The sequence below is a fragment of the Aphidius gifuensis genome, linkage group LG4, assembly GCF_014905175.1.
Source record: "Aphidius gifuensis isolate YNYX2018 linkage group LG4, ASM1490517v1, whole genome shotgun sequence".
Lineage (NCBI taxonomy): Eukaryota > Metazoa > Arthropoda > Insecta > Hymenoptera > Braconidae > Aphidius > Aphidius gifuensis.
Window position 1 is genome coordinate 5142964 of NC_057791.1, and position 19625 is coordinate 5162588.

A 19625-nucleotide genomic window follows, 5' to 3' on the forward strand; every position below is an offset into this window, starting at 1 on the left:
TTCAAGTTGAAATCCCTTTGATCATATCCCAATATTCTTATGAAAACTTTTATTTATTTTAAACAAAAGGAAAATATATATTCTTATCCCTTATTTATTTATATATAATATATATTTTTTGTGTTTAATTTAAAAAAAGAACCACAGTAGCATACATCATGACTTGCATATCAAAAATAAAAACAGAGAAAATTAAAAAAGAAGAATAATAAAAAAAAAAAAAAAGGGCTGTATATATAAAAGTGCACTCTATTCGACTCCCGGTAGATTATTACCAGGCCCTTCAGGGGATGTCCTTGATATTGCAATATCTTGCTCGCTTAGTGCAACAAAAAAAAAAAAAATGATAATAATAAAAAAAAATCTACCAACAGTAGCAGCAGCAGTCAGACTCATAATTAGAAAGAGAAAACAATTAAATTTTATTGATTAGCTGGTTATAATGCCAGTTAATTTAGTGCACTTTGTATTATCATTCCAATCATCATCAATAATAAATGACAAGTTCGATATATGTATCGATATTTAATTAGAATAAATGAATTCAACTATGTCCATTTATGTTTTGATGGTCACTCAAGCGTGATTAGTTGCTAAGTGTGTAATTGTCACAATAATATTAATTGATATAATGTGTTGTTGTTGTTGTTATTAAAATAAAAAATTTTGGATTACGTTTACGGACACGAATCAATAATGAAATAACATATTTATCCGAAAAGTTCAATAACAGAAATAGGCTCCAAGTTTTACAGCTAAAATATATATATATATATTTGAATTTTGTGGGCAATTTGTGGCTGCTGCAACGACAAATTTGACGACACTTGGTACAGTTATTTTTGTTTTAACCGCATTGACCTTTTATTGATATTTTATTTTTATTTTTTACTTCTTTCAATACACAACTTTTATAAACTTCAATACATAAAATAAGGAAAAAAATATATATATTTCTTTATGAAAAATTTAATAAATAATATGAAAGCAACAAAATTTAAAATACTTTTTCACAAATTATGAGTATAACAAAGAATTTTTTAAATAAATAAAAAAAAAATGAAATTGAATTTGCTTGCAACAACATGCCGGTGATTGTATATATATATTTAACTCACGAAATTTTTTTCTTTTTCCAATTTTATTCAACTGACATGAAGAAATGAAATGTCGATTTTTTAGCAAAACAATAATCAACGGTAAACAAAAGATTTCATATTTCTATTCAAATGGAAAGAATAAAAAGTTTGGAAAAAAAATTTTTTAATATCATTTTTCATTAAAATTTATATTTACTGTAAAAAAAAAAAAAAATAGTATAAAAATAAAGTAAAGGTAAATATAAATTTGACTGATAAACAAGAAGTATAAATGATGGACATTTTTTGATAAGGATAATAATAAATAACAGAAAATGTAATGAAATTGTACATTGCAATAATAGAACAACACAATGCCTCTCTATATACACTGCATATATATATAAACACTACTCAAGTTATTTATATAAACCCGAGAAAAGTGTAGACTATAAAAGGGATGCGAAAGCTTCGACCAGAAGATAAAAAAAAACAACAACAATAACAACAACTGGCTATTTAATAGCAAAAAACTAATAATGCTAGATGATACAATGCTGCTACCACGACATTTATTCATTCATCATAAATGAAAGATAAAAAAAAATAGAGTAGAAAAAAAAAAATAGGTCGCGCGTTTTGATAATTTTTCGTCTTCGCATGTTGTCTTTTTCTGTGCATTTCAACCTCTGGTCTTCACCATAATTTACAAACATTCGATAAAATAAAAAAAAGCTCAAGATCTTCACGTAAATAATATCTTTCGGCACTCTAAACGGCACGATCGTAAATCTTGTGGTTATATAGAAGAAAGGACGACAAAGAAAAAAAGTTGTAGCAAAAAGAAAAAAAAAGTTGAAGAGGGCGCGAGAAAAAAGCTCCTTTCAGGTCGACCGTGAAAGCCCAGATTACTTTTATTTTTTCAATTCTCTTTGGTTCTCACATAGTGTGAATCAATAAATTTACACCATTATAAATATAAAATGATTTATCTAAGTAAATATATAACATAGAGGAGATGTGTGCGGGCAATTTGTATTATCGTTTTGTCGAGAGATATAACACATTTTGTATAAAGGGAGTTTCCTCAATCAAAAATAAACTTATTTGGGAAAGAGTAAATTAGTGTGGCTTCCTTGGTTAAATCCTTAACAGTTATTCTACAATTTCATATTATCTGAAAACGACTAGAAACGTACGTGTAAAGATTCTATGGTTAAATTTAACGCTATGCATTTACAAGTATTACTGAAAATTTACTCAATTATTCTTGGTAACTATCTATATATATACATAAGCGTCGATTCATTTTATTTTTACTATATATATATTCTTTAAATATAAATTTGTCACACAAAATTATTACGTATTGATTTTATTTATTATTATATTTTAGCTATTTTAAAAATAATAAGAGTAGATTAATTTTGCATTGAAACTTGATAATTCAAACTGAAAAGGATTTAAGCTTCATTTGAAAAAAATATATAGTTTATATTGTTTATAATTAAATCCGAAAAATATTTAAAATATATAAATTTGTTTTGTCATTGAGTAAAAATTAATGAGTATCAAATCGACTAGTTATTTAAAAAAATAAATAATTATTTGTAATTATTTATGAATTAAATATAAAAAATCAAAATAATTAAATATTTATTATCGATAAAATTAATTGTTGTTATTATTAATTAAATAAAAAGAAATAAAATTTAAAAAAAAAAAAAACAAAAAATAAATTCTCCTTCGAGCCGGATTTGAACCAGCGACCTATGGATTTCTCTTGCGTATTAGCCAACTACAGTCCACCGCTCTACCAACTGAGCTATCGAAGGTCAGGTGATATTTGTTTATTTTTTTTTATATTTGAGATCAACCGGCTCTGTTTACCAATAGAAAACATTGTTTTTTTTTTTTCTCTCTCTCTCTCTCTCTTATTTTTATTATGCAAAAATGGCGGTATAAATTTACTGACTCCGAAATCTAATTAAAATTTTTAATTGTTACAAGATAAAAATAAATAGACAATAAACTTACCGGAAATTGACAATTGCAGTGTAGAATAATTATCTAAACACTAAACACCATGTGAAAATATAAACAATAAAAAATAAAAAAGAGTAATTGTAGCAAAAAACAATGGCCGATCAACAACTAAAAATTAACACAAAACCGGCTGACAAAAAAAACAAAAAAAAAACCAACACTCAATTCATTTTGATTAACACCGTATTAACTGACACATTGAAAACATCAACACATTGCTTCACTTTAGTTGTCTCGTAAAAAATATGACACAAAAACCAACAAAAACCAGCTGCTCGACGAAGGTTTACACTACATCTTGTGATGGAACTGACCGAGAAAAAATTGAGACGCGCATTGTTGCGGATTGCCAGTAAGAAACTAAACATGGCGACTGGTCGTTGGTAAAATGGTGGACATCAACAACAAGTTGGCGCCACTATAGCCAAAGTAAAAAAATCCCTAGACATTTTATTTTTAGGAATTTTTATTTGTGTAAAATTTTACAAGCTCTTTTTTTTGCACAATTATTATGATTATTATTATATTTTATCTCCCTCTCATTTTGTATATTGAATGTTGTATAAAATATAAAAATATATAACATTGGTTCAAGTCCCAGTGATAAAAAAACAAAGTCAATTTTGACTATTCAATTATTCACATACAGTTAATCAATAAATAATCAACTATTACAAACAAATAATATTGACATACTAACAATTATGTCTTCACTAAGTGGTGATGAAAATGAAGTTATGGATAATGTACCAGGTAAACGCTGACATTTTTTTTTTTTTTTCGTAGAAAGAAAAATAAAAAATTACTCAATTTTGTGTGCATGTAGTGATTTGTATCATTTATAATATTGTAAATTAATTATTTGATAATATAAAATATTTATTTTAGATATAATTGAATTATAATATCAACAAAATAGCATGTACAACATAGTTGCGTCTTTTTTATCATCGGTCTCTCTGTCTCTAACCTAACACACGAGTAAATAATAATAATAATATAAAAATCAAATACATTAAAGCTTTGATAACACACATACAACTACATATCGCCATTATCATCATTGGTTATTTTTTCATTTTTAATGATAAAACACCAGTTATTATTATAACAGCAGTTTGGATTTTTGTGTCATCGTGGTAATACGATATTATCATAAATAAAAATGAGTATAAAATATAAATAAACAATTGTTTAATTTAGTAATTTATGATTACAGTAAGAAGAACAAGATCAGGACGTGCAGTTAAAGCACCAGTAACACCAAAAAAAACACCAGTTAAAAAAACACCAACAAAAACAAGAACAACAAGACGAACGACAATTGAAACAGAATCTCTTGACGTAAGTTGTTGTTGTTGTTATATTTTTTATCCTTAACATTTAATTAAATTAATTAAAGAAATAATTTGTTTTAATAGGATACGACAATATCAACAATAGTTGAGGAAAATATTGATGAAAATAGTGAAAATGGTATGGAATTTGACCAAGTAATTATGGAAAAATGTGAAGAAGACACAACATCATCAGTACCATTTGATCTTGATGATCAGGTTGATGATGAAATTGATGAACCAGAGTACACTGAAATTGATCCTGAAATTGAGGAAGTTGTACCTGAATTAGAATCACCACCACCACCAGTTGTCACAAATAATCAACCAACTTGTACAATATTATCAACTTTAAAAACTAAAGAACATCCGACAATGGTAATACATATTTTTGAGTTTAATTTTATACATTTAACAATATTTAATTATTTATTTATTTTCATTAAAGGGTGCTTGTGAAGAACAAGTAATAACTTTAGAAGATGATGAAGAAGATGGTGGTAATAATGATGTCGACAAGACAATGCTTGACAGCAATAATGTTGATTCATCAGCAAATAATGGTGATTCAATTGTAAATGAGGCAATTGATTGTGACCAAGAACAAGATACTGAAAATACTCAAACAAACACTGTTGAAAATGAAGAAAATATGTCAGTTGAAGTTGTGCCAGAAACAATGATGGAAGTAGAAGAAGAAGAAGAAAATGTAGAACAAACTGAAAATAATATTGAAATGGAAGATAAATCACCGGTTGATTTAGATGATAATAAAAAATCAGAACCTGATACTGAAGCTGTATCAGAAGATGAACTTCCAACAGAAGTTGCTGCCAAGGTAATAAATAACAAAATTTAATCGAAAAAAAAAAAAAGATTATTTTAATTATTTTTTTATTTTTTGTTGAATTTTTTTTGTAATTAGTTTATTGAAGATATGGAAGATATTTCAGATGATGACTTTTCTATTTATGAATTTATCAAGGTATCCAAATTCCCTCCTAATAATCCTATCATAATCATTCATTAATAATTTAATATTTTAATTTAAAAAAAATACGTTAAAAGTAAGTTATTTATTATCTTGATTTTTTTATAATTAAAATATAAAATAGGAGCCAGATACAGAAGCTGTGTCAGACGAAGAACTTCCATCTGCTGTTCCAGCTGATCTTGGTGAAACTGAGTCTGTATCTGAAGACGAGCTACCTCCAGATAGTGAAAAAAAACGTAAAAATCAAGCTAAAATAAAAAAACCATCAACACCATCAAAAGTTGACGGTAGTACTAAGAGAAAGCTCAATGCTGATGGTGAGTATGATGAAAATTCACCAATATCTGAGACAAATGATGAAACACCAGCTAAAAAACAGGCTCTATCAAGTGACGTTGATGATGGTGATGATAAACAAAACACTGTTGAACCACCACCATCACCAAAAAAAAAAGTATTACCTGAATTAGAAAAATACTGGAAAGCTGTTAATGAGGATCCATCTGATTTTACTGGCTGGACATACCTTCTTCAATATGTCGATCAAGAGGTAAATTATTATAACTTTAAAATATAAAAAAATTAAATATATTAATATTCAATTTATTTAATATTTAATAACTAGAATGATCCAGAGGCTGCACGTGATGCATACAATAAATTCTTACAACGTTATCCATATTGTTACGGTTATTGGCGTAAATATGCTGATTATGAAAAGAAAAAAGGAAATCCGGAAAATGTACAAACGGTGAGTAAAACAATAAATTATTATTATTACAAATATAAAATAGAAATTAAATTATAATTTTAAATATATGGTAAATAAAAAAAAAATATTTATATATCTATTTTTTTTATTAAATCAATTATTATTTATTTTTTTTTATCAATCAATTAATTTTTTTAATATATAATCTTAAATAAAAATTAGAGTTTTTAAAGGACGCGTTCAATTGTTCACGCACACAAAATGAAAAAAAAAAACAAATGGTTTTTCCCTTTTCAACAGCCTAGCACGTCTTTTGGCACCTTACAACAATATTCTTCGCTTAAAAAACAAAATAATTTACAAATTATTTATTTAGTTATAGTTTTAAATAAATAAAAATGCAATTACCATATATAATTATAATAATATATAATAAATTAATTAGTTAGTGACTATTGGTGATAATAATAATTTAATGGCAATATTTTATTATTACTATGTGTTTGTGTGTGTGTTTATATTTGTTTTTTTTTTTTTTTTTTTTTAAATTAATCTTGTTAATTAGTTTTAAGATTTTTTGTAAAACTATAATAGTCAATTATAATAACTAAAGTATTGTAAATTATTTTTATATTTTTTTTCTAAAATTATATATAATTTTGTAAATTCGGGTTAATTATTTATATAAAATATATATATATTAATTTAAAATAATGAGATAAAAGAGTTGCCAGTGAAGCTCACTAATGAGTTTATTTGAAAAAAAAAAAAATAATATATATAAAATGGCTGTGTCGAAGAAATAAAATGAACGTCCATCAAATTACCCTCTGGATCTTATCACACTCAAGGTGAATGAAAAACATCTCTGCAAATATATACAATAATTTGTGTTAACAATATACAAAATTAAAAAAAAAATTTATTTACAGTACGTGACAAATAAATGTGAGTATTTGATAATATAAGAAAAAAAAACAAAAATAATGAAAATACAATTTAATATGTTTAAGGATAAAACAATAAGACAATTAGGTGTTTAATAATTTGTCAATATATTTATTGACTTTTTTTTTTTTTTTTTTTTTTCATATATATATACATATATATAATAATTACTATAAATTATATTATTATTATTTATATTACTTTTTTTGTGACAATTAATGACAGGTATTCGATCAAGGTTTGAAAGCAATATCATTGAGTGTTGATTTGTGGCTACATTACATCAATCATTGTAAAGTTGTACATGATAAGGATGATGATAAATTACGTGAACAATATGAGAGAGCAATTGATGCATGTGGATTGGAATTCAGGTAATTATTCATTAAAAAAAAATGTATTTTAAGAAAAATTAATTTTACAAATTTATATGTATATGTATATTTATCTCAACAGATCTGATCGTCTATGGGAGAGTTATATTAAATGGGAACTAGAAGGTAAACGTTTGAGTCGTGTTACAGCATTATATGATCGTCTTTTGTCAACTCCAACATTTGGCTACATGACTCACTTCCAGACCTTTCAAGAATTTGTATCAACAAATAGTCCAAATAAAATTTTAACAACTGATGATTTTTTGGAATTACGTGGTGAAGTTAAAGCATTATTAAAATCAGATGAAGCAACAACAGCAGTAGCAGCAAAATCATCATCACCAACACCACCACCACCATCAATAACAACAGGAAAAGAAGACGAAGAAGAAAAAGAAGAAGCAGCAGAAAAAAAAATAAAAGAAAAAGAAGAACAAACAAATGATTTACCACCTGGTGAAGAGCCATTAACAAGTGATGATACACCACCAACTGATGAAGAAACTCGTGCTATACGTGAAAAAATAATAAGTCATCGTCGTAAAATGCATAAAGCAAATGTAACTGATGTTGCAGCAAGATGGACATATGAAGAAGGTATTAAAAGACCATATTTTCATGTTAAACCATTGGAACGTTGTCAGCTTAAAAATTGGAAAGAATATCTTGATTTTGAAATTGAACAAAAAGATGAATCAAGAATAATTATTTTATTTGAACGTTGTTTAATTGCTTGTGCACTTTATGATGAATTTTGGTTACGTTTTGTACGTTATCTTGAGACACTTGATAATGATAATATTGATAAAATACGTGATGTATATACACGTGCATGCAAAGTACATCATCCAAAAAAACCAAATTTACATTTACAATGGGCAACATTTGAAGAGGGACTTGTTGATTTTGATAAAGCTGCTGAAATATTAGAAAATATTGATACAGTTATGCCAAATATGCTTCAAGTTGCATATCGAAGAATTAATCTTGAAAGAAGACGTGGTGATCTTGAAAGAGCATGTACTCTATATGAAAATTATATAACAAATAGCAAAAATAGAACAATTGCTAATAATATTGCTGTTAAATATGCACGTTTTCTTTGTAAATTTAAAAATAATATTGATATGGCAGTTGATGTATTGATAAAAGCAACTGATAAAGACAAGGATAATCCAAGACTTTATCTTCAATTAATTGATCTTGGTCTTCAAAGAAATCCAGTAAATACCGATGAGGTTATTAGCTATATGGATATGTTTATTGATCGTGAAAATGCTGATGTTGAACAAAGAGTATTATTTGCTCAGAGAAAAGTTGAATTTCTTGAAGATTTTAGTGAAGATATTAAACAAGTTCTCAAGGCACATGAGCAATTTCAAAAATGTATTAAACAAGCTAAAGAAAGAAAAAAAGCAAAAAATGAAGAAACCAAAGTGTAAGTAGTTTACATTTTATAATTTTATATAAAAAAAAACATATTAAATTTAATTTTTTAATAAATAAATTTTCAATTGACAGGGAATTATCACCATCATCAAGAAAAACTAGCCGAGCTAATGAAGTATCAACAGCAGTACCACCACCACCAACAGCAACAGCATCAACGACAAATTATCAGTACAGTGGTACAACACCAGCGAATTATCAATCACAACAATTTCAAAGTGGTCAGTATGCTAATCAAAGTGGTTATCAACAAGGATATCAACAATATCCACCACCTTCTGATCCAAATTATGCAAACTACCAAAATTGGCAGTACAGTCAGAGTGCACCACAAGCATATGGACCATACAATCAATGGGGATCATACAATTACTACTAAAAAAAAAAAAGAACAAAACATTTAAATTACCTCATTAAAATGTGTTTTTTTTTTTTTTTTTGTTTGTTTTTCTCCAAAATATTCACGTCATTAGTTTATATGTATACACACACACACACCCACACGCATACATAAGTGAGTGTGTAATAACAATCAATTAATTGTCAACACGAAGTATCAGTTTTACATTTTTTATTTATGAGCTTTTAATTTCTTTTTTAAATTCAATTTTAGTTCTAACTGATAAATTCAATAGACACAAAAAAATAAAAACAAATTAGTCTGTCTAGTTATATGATAAAAAATTTTTCAACATTAAAATATAATTCTAATAAAATATTATATTTTATCATTTATTATTATTATTTTTTTTTTTGTTTTTAAAAATATCACAATTTTAAACACTGAATTTTTGGATTAATAAAAAAAAACAAAAAGAACATACATAATTTGTTTGACTTTTAGAGAACAAGAATTTAAAATACAAAAGAAAATCCTTTTTTTTTTTTTTTGTTTAGAAATATTTGATACATATAATAATAGTTCTCTATTGGTTAATAATAAAAAAAAAAAAAAAACATTTTAATTACTATTAGTTAGTTTATTTGTCATTTTTTATTTCAGAGAGAATAATTGTAAAAAAAAAGTTAATTATTTAACAATGGCACTTGATACATCAGCATTGAGTCCACAAGTACCATCACCTCGATAGACCCTGTAGTAGCCTTGTTCACCCCAGCTTGTACCCCAGCTATTTTTAACAATCCAAAATGGCATTGTCTTTTTAAACAATGGATAACGATGAATACCATATCCAACAATTAATACACCATGATCAAGATTATTTTTATTACATAAAAATTTATAAGGATGTGATACACCACCCATATAAAATTGCATAGCATTTGCATTGATTGCAATAGCCATTGGTCCATTTTTAACAAGCCATTGTGCCATTTGTGTTTCATTTGATGTTATATTAACAGCTGATGAAATTTTAACTCTAGCCATATTTTTTTTAAAATGACAAGTTTCATCTTCACCATCATATGGATAATCTTTTTCCAATTCAAGACCACCAATTTGTTCAAGTGCACGATAGGCATTTTCTTGAAGACCTCCATTACAGCCTTCATCTAATTTGTCACAATCAACAAGTTCTTGTTCTGATAATGAAATAAGTTTTTTATATTTTATTGCATATTGTCCTTCAACATTTCCAGTAACTGAAAAAGCCCAACATGAACCACATGAACCCTGATTTTTAACTTCTGTAACTGCATTGTGTTCACGCCAATCAAATGATTCTGGTAGCTCGATATTTGGAATATCTGCATGAGCAAGAGGAATATTATTATCTGATCTTAATTCTGGACGATAACCAAGATGTTTTCTTTTAAATTCATTTGGTGTTATATCTGAAAATATTGATGCACCATAAATAGCACTACCTTGTTCACGTTTTTGTAATTCTTCAGCTATTTTCATATTACTTTCAAATATTTTAATACGTACTTGTTTTTCTTCATCAGTTGAATAACTTTTGTTATATTTTACTAAAAATTCATTGAATTTTCTTTCTAATTCAATTTGTTTTGCAATTTCTAAAGATTTTTGTGTATAACCAACACCACGAAGTGAACGTTTTGTTCTTTTATTATCATCATTTTTTTTATCGTCACATTTAACAGTAACTTGATCACTATTCAACCAAGGTCTTGACCATACTGATATCAAACAAATTCTTGTATTATTTGATTTAACCTGACATGTTTTATTTGTTTCAATTTTTTTTTCACATATTTTTTCTCCTAATTTAACACCAATTACATAATTTGATCCAGCAACAATTTGACGAGTTGCATTAATTACCTCAATAAGTTCTAGCTCATTATCATTATTTGCAGTTTTAGAATATTGTTTTAAACCTTTGTCAACATAAAGTTGAATGGTTTCATCGGTAAGAGAAATATTTTGAATTCCACCTGGTATAGTATCACGTCGTGATCTTGATTTTTCTGGTGTACATTTTGATTGTAATACTCTTGCATTTTCTAATTTCATTTTATCTGATACTTGTATTTGTACTTTACAAATATTCATTGGTTGTCCTGGTTCTTGTGTACAATTTTTTGAATCTTTTGATTTTTCAGTACAATTTGTTGTTGGAGCAATACGTATTGATACCTGATACAATGCTCCATTACCTTCAATTTTTCGTGACTCAAGAATATCAATTATTTCACGTTTATTATCATCAGGATCAATTTCATCAAGACTATCCATGACTTTTTGTGATAATGTTTTTATAAAATATTCTTCTTTACTCAGAGATCTTTTTGATCTTGATGCTTCAATAAGTGTTTTATCTTGAAATTCAATTCTTTCTGGACGTACTAATTCTTCATTGACTTCTTGTCCATATTGAATATTTTCATTATTAATTTTTGGCTTAATTGGTACATCAAAATCTTTTAAAAAATCATCAAATTCTTTAAATTTATTAATAAATTTATGATGAATTGTAACAAATTCATTTTCATCACTTTTGTAAACAGCTTCAAATGGTTCCTCAGTTATGATGTCATCTTTTGAATAAACATTAGCAACCTTGATCAATGAATCATCATCATTATCAATTGGACTTTTATTTGTGCTCAATTGTCCTTCAAGTGCCAACTGATCATACAATTCTGTTTTAATATAATCAAATGAATCATCATCATCTTGATTATTTTTGGTTGTAATCAAGGTTTCAGGTACATGTGTTGATTCAATAATACTATTTAATTCATTTTGTCTTTCATATGATAGAGTACAATTATTATCAAATATTTTACGATCACTTTTAATCCAAGGACGTTCATCAATAACAACTTTACAAATTTTAACTGGTATATTTTTTTGTAGTTCACAATCATTTCTATTTATTTGAATTGTACGTAAACAATTTGATTGTCCAATTTCCATTATTAATTCATAACGTATGACATTTGAACCAGATGGTACTGTTCTAGTAACTCTAACAATATTTATAACTTTGTATTTAAAATCACTATGACTAGAATGATCCATTGATTCAGCAGTTAAATCAGCAAATTTATTTAATCCAGGAAGATTTGGATTAAGCTCATATGGACAATTTGGACAGTAAGTTTGATGAGCCTTAACAGCAACAAATGGCTTTTCATTTTGATTCATTACATCTTGATCCAATGTTTGTTGACTATTATTTATGGATTGTTTATTTAATGATTCATTTATTTCATCTTGACATTGTTTTGTTTCATCAAGGACTTTAATGACACCTTCGTCATTTTGTTTAACATTTATTTTACAGGTTTTTCGTGTACATGATGATTTATCATCATCATTACATTTTTCTTCGATTGTTAGGGTCAACAGATAAACTGTTGATGACGAATCCAGCTAAAATTAAATTATCAAAGTTGTCAGTGTTAATAAAAAATGAGTCTATCATATGATTAAAAGAGTGGTCTATATATCACATGAGGATAAATATGATAATTTAAATGACTTGTTATTAATGTAAATATAAAAATGAGTACAAATATTTTATTATTACTATTACTATTTGTTAGAAATTTTTTTTAAAATAATCATTTACCAATTTTTGTGCATTTATGATAATTTCAGTTTTATCAGCTGGTTGATTAAATGATGATAATGCATTTTGGAGTACAATTTTTGGAACACTTTCAGATGATATATCTATTGGTGATGCAATTGTTAAAGACAAAAAAATTATTGCCAATAACAATGGTGTTAATTTTAACAGGAATTTTCCTGCCATTTTACTTATGTTTTTCTTCTTTCTTGTTAAATGTTTTTTATTTATTTTTTATTCACAAGTAACAGACAGTGCTTCTGTCACAAATGATGTTGACTAACTGAGCCAAATGTGTCAAATGACCAGATCAGACCAGTTTCCAGTATGTATCTCTCTGTATCTCTCTCTGAATTTATAATGATAAAAAAAACAGTCAATTACTACGACGCAATTTCTCATTTTTAACTCTAGATTTATTTTCAATCTTTGAGTTGATATTTTATTTTTAAATATAAATCTAAATACTCTAAATAATATTTATTTTTAAAAAATATATTTACATATGTTTATCATTTTTTTATATAAACAAACTTAAAAGGTTTTTTTATATATTTATTTTTTTTTTTAACAAAATATAAATATTATTTTTTAATTATCTTGGCTATTTTTATAAAACATCAACTTTCACCTTTATTTAAAATATAAAAAAACATGAATATTTATTGATATATGTTTATATCAATGACAACACAAGTATATTTATTTTTAAAAATTTCAAAATGAATAATTTTAGGATCATTAAGAACAAGAGCAATACGTACAAAATTGAAAAATAAATTTTACAAGCCTTGCAAAAATATATAAATTGAATGATTACACATCAATTTAATTTTGCAATGTAAAAAAAAAAAAAAAAAAAAAAAAAAAATTATAAACAATTATGGCATATGTGAGTGTGTACACTTTTCAAAAATAAAAAAGTTGATCCAGAGGGCACCAGGTACCGACTGTTTTCCGACATCTTGTGACCTGCAGGAGAATCAAGGAGAATTAGGTGAAATATTTTTTTTTTTTTTTTTTATTTATAATAATAAAATCCACCCCGGTCTCGTGTCTCTCTCCCCTTATCATCATTTTTTTTTTAACACAATTTCTCTCTGTCATTAAAAAATAGAGAGAGAAAAAAATATACCATCACTATTAAAAATAGTAAATAGTTTATATTAATTAAGTATGGCTGGAATAATGCTGTCAAATTGTTCACGAATAATACCTCGTGCATTGACAAGAATCACAACTTCATCGCGTGTCAGGGTGAGCATAATATTTCATTATCAATAAATCAAACCCTTTTTTTCATTTTATTACTTTTTAACCTATTTATTTATTGTATTATTTTTAGATTTTACTCTTTATTTAGATTATAAATTTTTATTTTTAAATTAACCAACTTGGCGATGGTTATTTTTTTTATTATTTATCATTACATAATCAAGCTGTTGAAAAATTTATTAATTCTGTTATGAGACAACCTGTATAAAAACGAAAAAAAAAAATGTTAATTTTCTTAACAATAATTAATACATGTTTTAATTATTAACAATTTTGTGTTTTTTAGGTTGCAAGATCTCTTCATCAAGAAGGTAAATATAAATTGATAAATTAAATCTATTATTTAAAAAAATAAATTATTAATGTATTAACTTTTTTTTTAAGGACGTATTTTGCGATTGAGAACAAAATGTAACATTACCAATGAATTTAAACAAGTTAATACTCATCCTTGGAGTATTCAAACAAGACAAATTCGTTCATCTCAAGTATTATGTAAGTATAAAAGTGTTGATGACAATAATTATAATTTTTATAATATAAAATATTTAAATTTCATATGAAAAGGGGAAATGAAGGATGTTGTTGTTCCTCCATTTGCTGATAGTATCAGTGAGGGTGATGTGAGGTGGGAAAAAAAAGCTGGTGATCAAGTTAAAGAAGATGATGTTATTTGTGAGATCGAAACAGACAAGGTAAATAATAAACAACAAACTATTAAATAAAATTATTTTAATGCTAATAATTAATTTTATTTGGACAGACCTCAGTACCAGTTCCAGCACCAGGTTCAGGAGTTATTAAAGAAATATTTGTTGAAGATGGGACAACAGTTAAACCTGGAACAAAGCTATGCAACATTGATATTGGTGCAACTGGTGGTGCATCATCAGAACCAGCAGCTGAAGCTCCAAAAGCTGCTGCTGCTCCACCACCACCACCACCATCTGCACCAACACCAGCAGCATCAGCTGCACCATCACCACCACCACCAGCACAAGCACCTGCAGCACCATTACCACCTCCAACAAGACCACCTCAAGCATCACCAACAACATCAATGCCAGTTGCAGCAATAAAACATGCTCAATCACTTGAAGGTGCCAAAGTTCAACTTCCTCCAACTGATTACAGTCGTGAAATAATTGGTACAAGAACAGAACAACGTGTTAAAATGAATCGTATGCGCTTGAGAATTGCTGAACGTCTTAAGGATGCACAAAATACAAATGCAATGTTAACAACATTCAATGAAATAGACATGAGTCATATTATGGATTTTCGTAAATCTCATCAAGATTTATTTGTTAAAAAATATGGTATTAAAATGGGTTTTATGTCACCATTTATTGCAGCAAGTTCATATGCATTAAAAGATCAACCAGTTGTTAATGCTGTTATTGATGGTGGTGATATTGTTTATCGTGATTATGTTGATGTATCTGTTGCTGTTGCAACACCAAAAGGACTTGTTGTACCAGTTTTACGTAGTGTTGAAAATAAAAATTTTGCTGAAATTGAAATAGCACTTGCTGCTATTGGTGATAAAGCTAGAAAAGGTAAAATATCTGTTGAAGATATGGATGGTGGTACATTTACAATAAGTAATGGTGGTGTATTTGGATCATTGATGGGTACACCAATTATTAATCCACCACAAAGTGCTATTCTTGGAATGCATGGTGTATTTGATAGACCAATTGCTGTCAAAGGACAGGTGAGATTTTTGGTTTTGCTTTTTCTAAATTGTATTATGTTGTTGATGAATTGATGAAGCTAATAATGTTTTTTTTTTTTTTTTTGTTTTTAATAGGTTGTCATTCGTCCAATGATGTATGTTGCTTTGACATACGATCATCGATTGATTGATGGACGTGAAGCTGTTGTGTTCCTTAAAAAAATCAAAGAAGCTGTTGAAGATCCACGAATTATTCTTGCTGGTCTTTAAATACTTTATAACATTTTAATAAATCGCATTGCACGCAATTTTAACAGCGATTATGTACAGCATATTTAGTAATTATAAATACTCTCCAACACTTAAAAGTTATCTATATAATTTTATCAATATATTCAATGACGAACTTGAATTTTTATTTTCAAAAAATAACAAACAAATTTTATAACTCTTGAAGAGGATTTTCACAATTAGTGAGCTATTTGTTGTACATAATAATTTTCTTAATAATTTTGTTGATTATAACAAGATAATAAAAAATCATTAAAAAATAATTATCAAAAAAAAAAAAAGTCAGCAGAATTAAACTTGCAAGTGTCATCTTAAATATTATATTTAATTTATGTTCATAATATTTGTTGACAGTTTTATTTATTGTCAAATTATTTCATGATAAATAATAAAGTAATCATCACATTAATCACAATTATATGTTTTAAATTTTACCGCTTATTTTTTTATACAACAATTTATCTCGACAGTTGGTAATTTAGAGTTATTAAAAAAAAAAAATATTATTAGAGTGAGAGAGAAGATGAAAATGGCGTAGTCCAGTATACTGAGTGACTTGTGATTTTCTGGTTCTGTCAAAAACACAAAAACTTTACAATGGCAAGTACAAACAATATTAATTAACAAAACAAAAAATTATAAATTTAATTTTACTATATTAATGCTAAAATAAAACTTGATATATAATTTGAAACAACGAAATAATTAATAATATAAATAAAAAACATAAAATGACAGTCATTCTAGGTTATAATTGTAAACAATAAATTAATAATAAATTATTAAATACAATAGGGTCAAAACCAGTCTGGTCCTGGTGGAGCTGGAGGTGAAAAAAAAGATGATAAAGATAAGAAGAAGAAATACGAACCACCAATACCAACTCGTGTTGGAAAAAAGAAGCGTCGTACAAAGGGTCCTGATGTTGCATTGAAGCTTCCTCAAGTAACACCACATACAAGATGTCGATTGAAGCTTTTAAAATTAGAAAGAATCAAGGATTATTTATTGATGGAAGAAGAATTCATCAGAAATCAAGAACGTCTAAAACCACAAGAAGAAAAAAATGAAGAAGAAAGATCAAAAGTTGATGATTTACGTGGTACACCAATGTCTGTTGGTACACTTGAAGAAATTATTGATGATAATCATGCAATTGTATCAACATCTGTTGGATCAGAGCATTATGTTTCAATATTATCATTTGTTGACAAAGATCAACTTGAACCTGGTTGTTCTGTTTTACTTAATCATAAAGTTCATGCTGTTGTTGGTGTACTTGGTGATGATACAGATCCAATGGTAACTGTTATGAAACTTGAAAAAGCACCTCAAGAAACTTATGCTGATATTGGAGGTAATTATTATTTCTTTTTAATACAAAAATTTTTCAACTTGAAAATATTTAATTTAATTATTTTTTTAATATTAGGTTTGGATACTCAAATTCAAGAAATAAAAGAGTCTGTAGAATTGCCATTAACTCATCCAGAGTACTATGAAGAAATGGGTATTAAACCACCAAAAGGTGTTATTCTTTATGGTCCACCAGGTACAGGTAAAACATTACTTGCAAAAGCAGTTGCTAATCAAACATCAGCAACATTTCTTCGTGTTGTTGGCTCTGAATTAATTCAAAAATATCTTGGTGATGGTCCAAAACTTGTACGTGAATTATTTCGAGTTGCTGAAGAGCATGCACCATCAATTGTTTTTATTGATGAAATTGATGCTGTTGGAACAAAACGTTATGACAGTAATAGCGGTGGTGAACGTGAAATACAACGTACAATGTTGGAATTATTAAATCAACTTGATGGTTTTGATTCACGTGGTGATGTTAAAGTTGTTATGGCTACAAATAGAATTGAAACACTTGATCCAGCATTAATTCGTCCTGGTCGTATTGATCGTAAAATTGAATTTCCATTGCCTGATGAAAAAACTAAAAGACGTATATTTAATATTCATACTAGTAAAATGACACTTGCACCAGATGTTAATCTTGCTGAATTAATTATGTCTAAAGATGATTTATCTGGTGCTGATATTAAGGCTATATGTACTGAGGCTGGTCTTATGGCATTACGTGAACGTCGTATGAAAGTTACAAATGATGATTTTAAAAAATCAAAAGAAAGTGTACTTTACAGAAAAAAAGAAGGTTCACCAGAAGGTCTTTATTTGTAAAATCATCATTTTTAATTATATTGAAAAAAAAAAAAAAAAACAAATACATTTATTAAAAATTTACAAAGTAACTGGTTTTTTTTTTTACATTTTTTTTTTTTTTTTTAAATAACGTGTGTCTTTGTAAGTTCAATAAAATAATTCATAACTATTATTTATGTTATATATTTTTTTCTATGTTCATTTTTGCTAGATCAATATTTTTGTTTTTTAACAGAGGTAAAAAATAATCGTACAATTTATTTAGAATTTTGGTAGTGTGTTCTTTATGAAGTTCAATAGCTTGTGGATCCAAATTTTCAGAATTTTGCTCCAATTTACAAATATAACATGCTCCTCGTTTTGTTGTGTTTAATATATCAATTATTTCTTGAGGATGTTGAGTGTCTTTTAGATAAAGATTTGCAATGGCTTTGTATTTTCCAAGGATAAATGCAATTTTAAAACCATCTACGTAACCAATGTCAAAGTCTGATTGAAGTACTGTACTTGATCCTTCTTCTACTCCTTCTCTATAGCCTGTCTAAATTTTATTTTGTCATTATTACTGAATGATTTATCAACAAATACAAGATGTACTTACTTTAATTGCAGCAGTAAATATTCTGTTCCATGATTTGGAACCAAGCTCCAGGCTTTCATCATCAGAATTATGATCCATTGATAAACATTAACAAATGCAATAGATAATTGCTTGAGGTTAAATTGTAAGTATTTATATGCCTGATATGAAAAATAAAAACTCATTAAACTCTACTTGCTTCAGTGATATTTTTGTGGCTCCAAAAAAATAATTAAAAAAAACAGATAAAAGTTTATTTTGATAATAAATAAAATAGATATTATTCATCTACAAAATGTAAACTTTATATTGTCAACATTGTCTTTTAAATTACAATGTTTACAACAACAACAATTACAGCTGTTTCTTTTTCTTTTTTTTTTTTTTTTTTTTTAAATGGCCTATCAAATGTTAGCAATATAAAAAAAAACAAAATGGATACATAAAAATTTGAGGTAAATATTAATTAGTGTCAATTAAATAAAATAGTCATTAGCACAAATAGATTTAACTGATTATTATTAAATAAATGTTTATAATCATTTTATAATCATTAAAATTATATCTGTCGGTAAGTCATCGACAAATCGACAATCTTTAAAGTTTGTAAAGTCTCTCATTTACATGCGTAAAAGTTACAACAATCAATTTTTGCGCTGTTGCTTGTAAAATGTAATGAA

General features: G+C 26.8%; 5 protein-coding genes and 1 non-coding gene across 10 annotated transcripts; 3 read left to right on the forward strand and 3 right to left on the reverse strand.

The window, feature by feature from the left end:
• Positions 1 to 2821: 2821 nt before the first annotated feature.
• Positions 2822 to 2914, reverse strand: Trnay-gua. The gene is made up of 2 exons: positions 2878 to 2914; positions 2822 to 2857 (listed from the first exon to the last, which is right to left on the reverse strand). It is a non-coding gene; the product is annotated as a tRNA-Tyr (tRNA).
• A 695-nt stretch (positions 2915 to 3609) lies between these two features.
• LOC122854778 (pre-mRNA-processing factor 39) lies at positions 3610 to 9523 on the forward strand. 2 transcript variants are annotated; one of them, XM_044155737.1, is made up of 10 exons: positions 3650 to 3878; positions 4014 to 4264; positions 4345 to 4469; positions 4547 to 4840; positions 4911 to 5300; positions 5578 to 6006; positions 6082 to 6207; positions 7342 to 7490; positions 7573 to 8931; positions 9015 to 9523. In XM_044155737.1, exons 4-10 carry the CDS (start codon positions 4604 to 4606, stop codon positions 9319 to 9321), a joined length of 2997 nt encoding a protein of 998 aa, XP_044011672.1. In that variant the 5' UTR covers positions 3650 to 3878; positions 4014 to 4264; positions 4345 to 4469; positions 4547 to 4603; the 3' UTR covers positions 9322 to 9523. The 2 variants fall into 2 exon arrangements, with proteins under 2 accessions (XP_044011671.1, XP_044011672.1); XM_044155736.1 differs by lacking the exon at positions 4014 to 4264 and having other exon boundaries at positions 3610 to 3878.
• Positions 9350 to 13867, reverse strand: LOC122854780. Of its 4 annotated transcripts, none has more exons than XM_044155738.1 (3): positions 13714 to 13867; positions 12950 to 13298; positions 9350 to 12750 (listed from the first exon to the last, which is right to left on the reverse strand). In XM_044155738.1, the coding sequence occupies exons 2-3, from the start codon at positions 13133 to 13135 to the stop codon at positions 9973 to 9975; spliced, it is 2964 nt and encodes a 987-aa protein (XP_044011673.1). In that variant the 5' UTR covers positions 13136 to 13298; positions 13714 to 13867; the 3' UTR covers positions 9350 to 9972. The 4 variants fall into 4 exon arrangements, with proteins under 4 accessions (XP_044011673.1, XP_044011674.1, XP_044011676.1 ...); XM_044155739.1 differs by having other exon boundaries at positions 13581 to 13815; XM_044155741.1 differs by having other exon boundaries at positions 13453 to 13742.
• A 75-nt stretch (positions 13868 to 13942) lies between these two features.
• LOC122854781 (dihydrolipoyllysine-residue succinyltransferase component of 2-oxoglutarate dehydrogenase complex, mitochondrial-like) lies at positions 13943 to 16474 on the forward strand. The gene is made up of 6 exons (XM_044155743.1): positions 13943 to 14206; positions 14511 to 14535; positions 14609 to 14719; positions 14792 to 14919; positions 14988 to 15941; positions 16038 to 16474. Exons 1-6 carry the CDS (start codon positions 14126 to 14128, stop codon positions 16170 to 16172), a joined length of 1434 nt encoding a protein of 477 aa, XP_044011678.1. The 5' UTR covers positions 13943 to 14125; the 3' UTR covers positions 16173 to 16474.
• A 236-nt stretch (positions 16475 to 16710) lies between these two features.
• On the forward strand, positions 16711 to 18542 carry LOC122854784 (26S proteasome regulatory subunit 4). The gene is made up of 3 exons (XM_044155747.1): positions 16711 to 16793; positions 16989 to 17550; positions 17626 to 18542. The coding sequence occupies exons 1-3, from the start codon at positions 16791 to 16793 to the stop codon at positions 18381 to 18383; spliced, it is 1323 nt and encodes a 440-aa protein (XP_044011682.1). The 5' UTR covers positions 16711 to 16790; the 3' UTR covers positions 18384 to 18542.
• On the reverse strand, positions 18455 to 19389 carry LOC122854786. The gene is made up of 2 exons (XM_044155750.1): positions 18967 to 19389; positions 18455 to 18906 (listed from the first exon to the last, which is right to left on the reverse strand). The coding sequence occupies exons 1-2, from the start codon at positions 19042 to 19044 to the stop codon at positions 18544 to 18546; spliced, it is 441 nt and encodes a 146-aa protein (XP_044011685.1). The 5' UTR covers positions 19045 to 19389; the 3' UTR covers positions 18455 to 18543.
• Between the last annotated feature and the right edge of the window lie 236 nt (positions 19390 to 19625).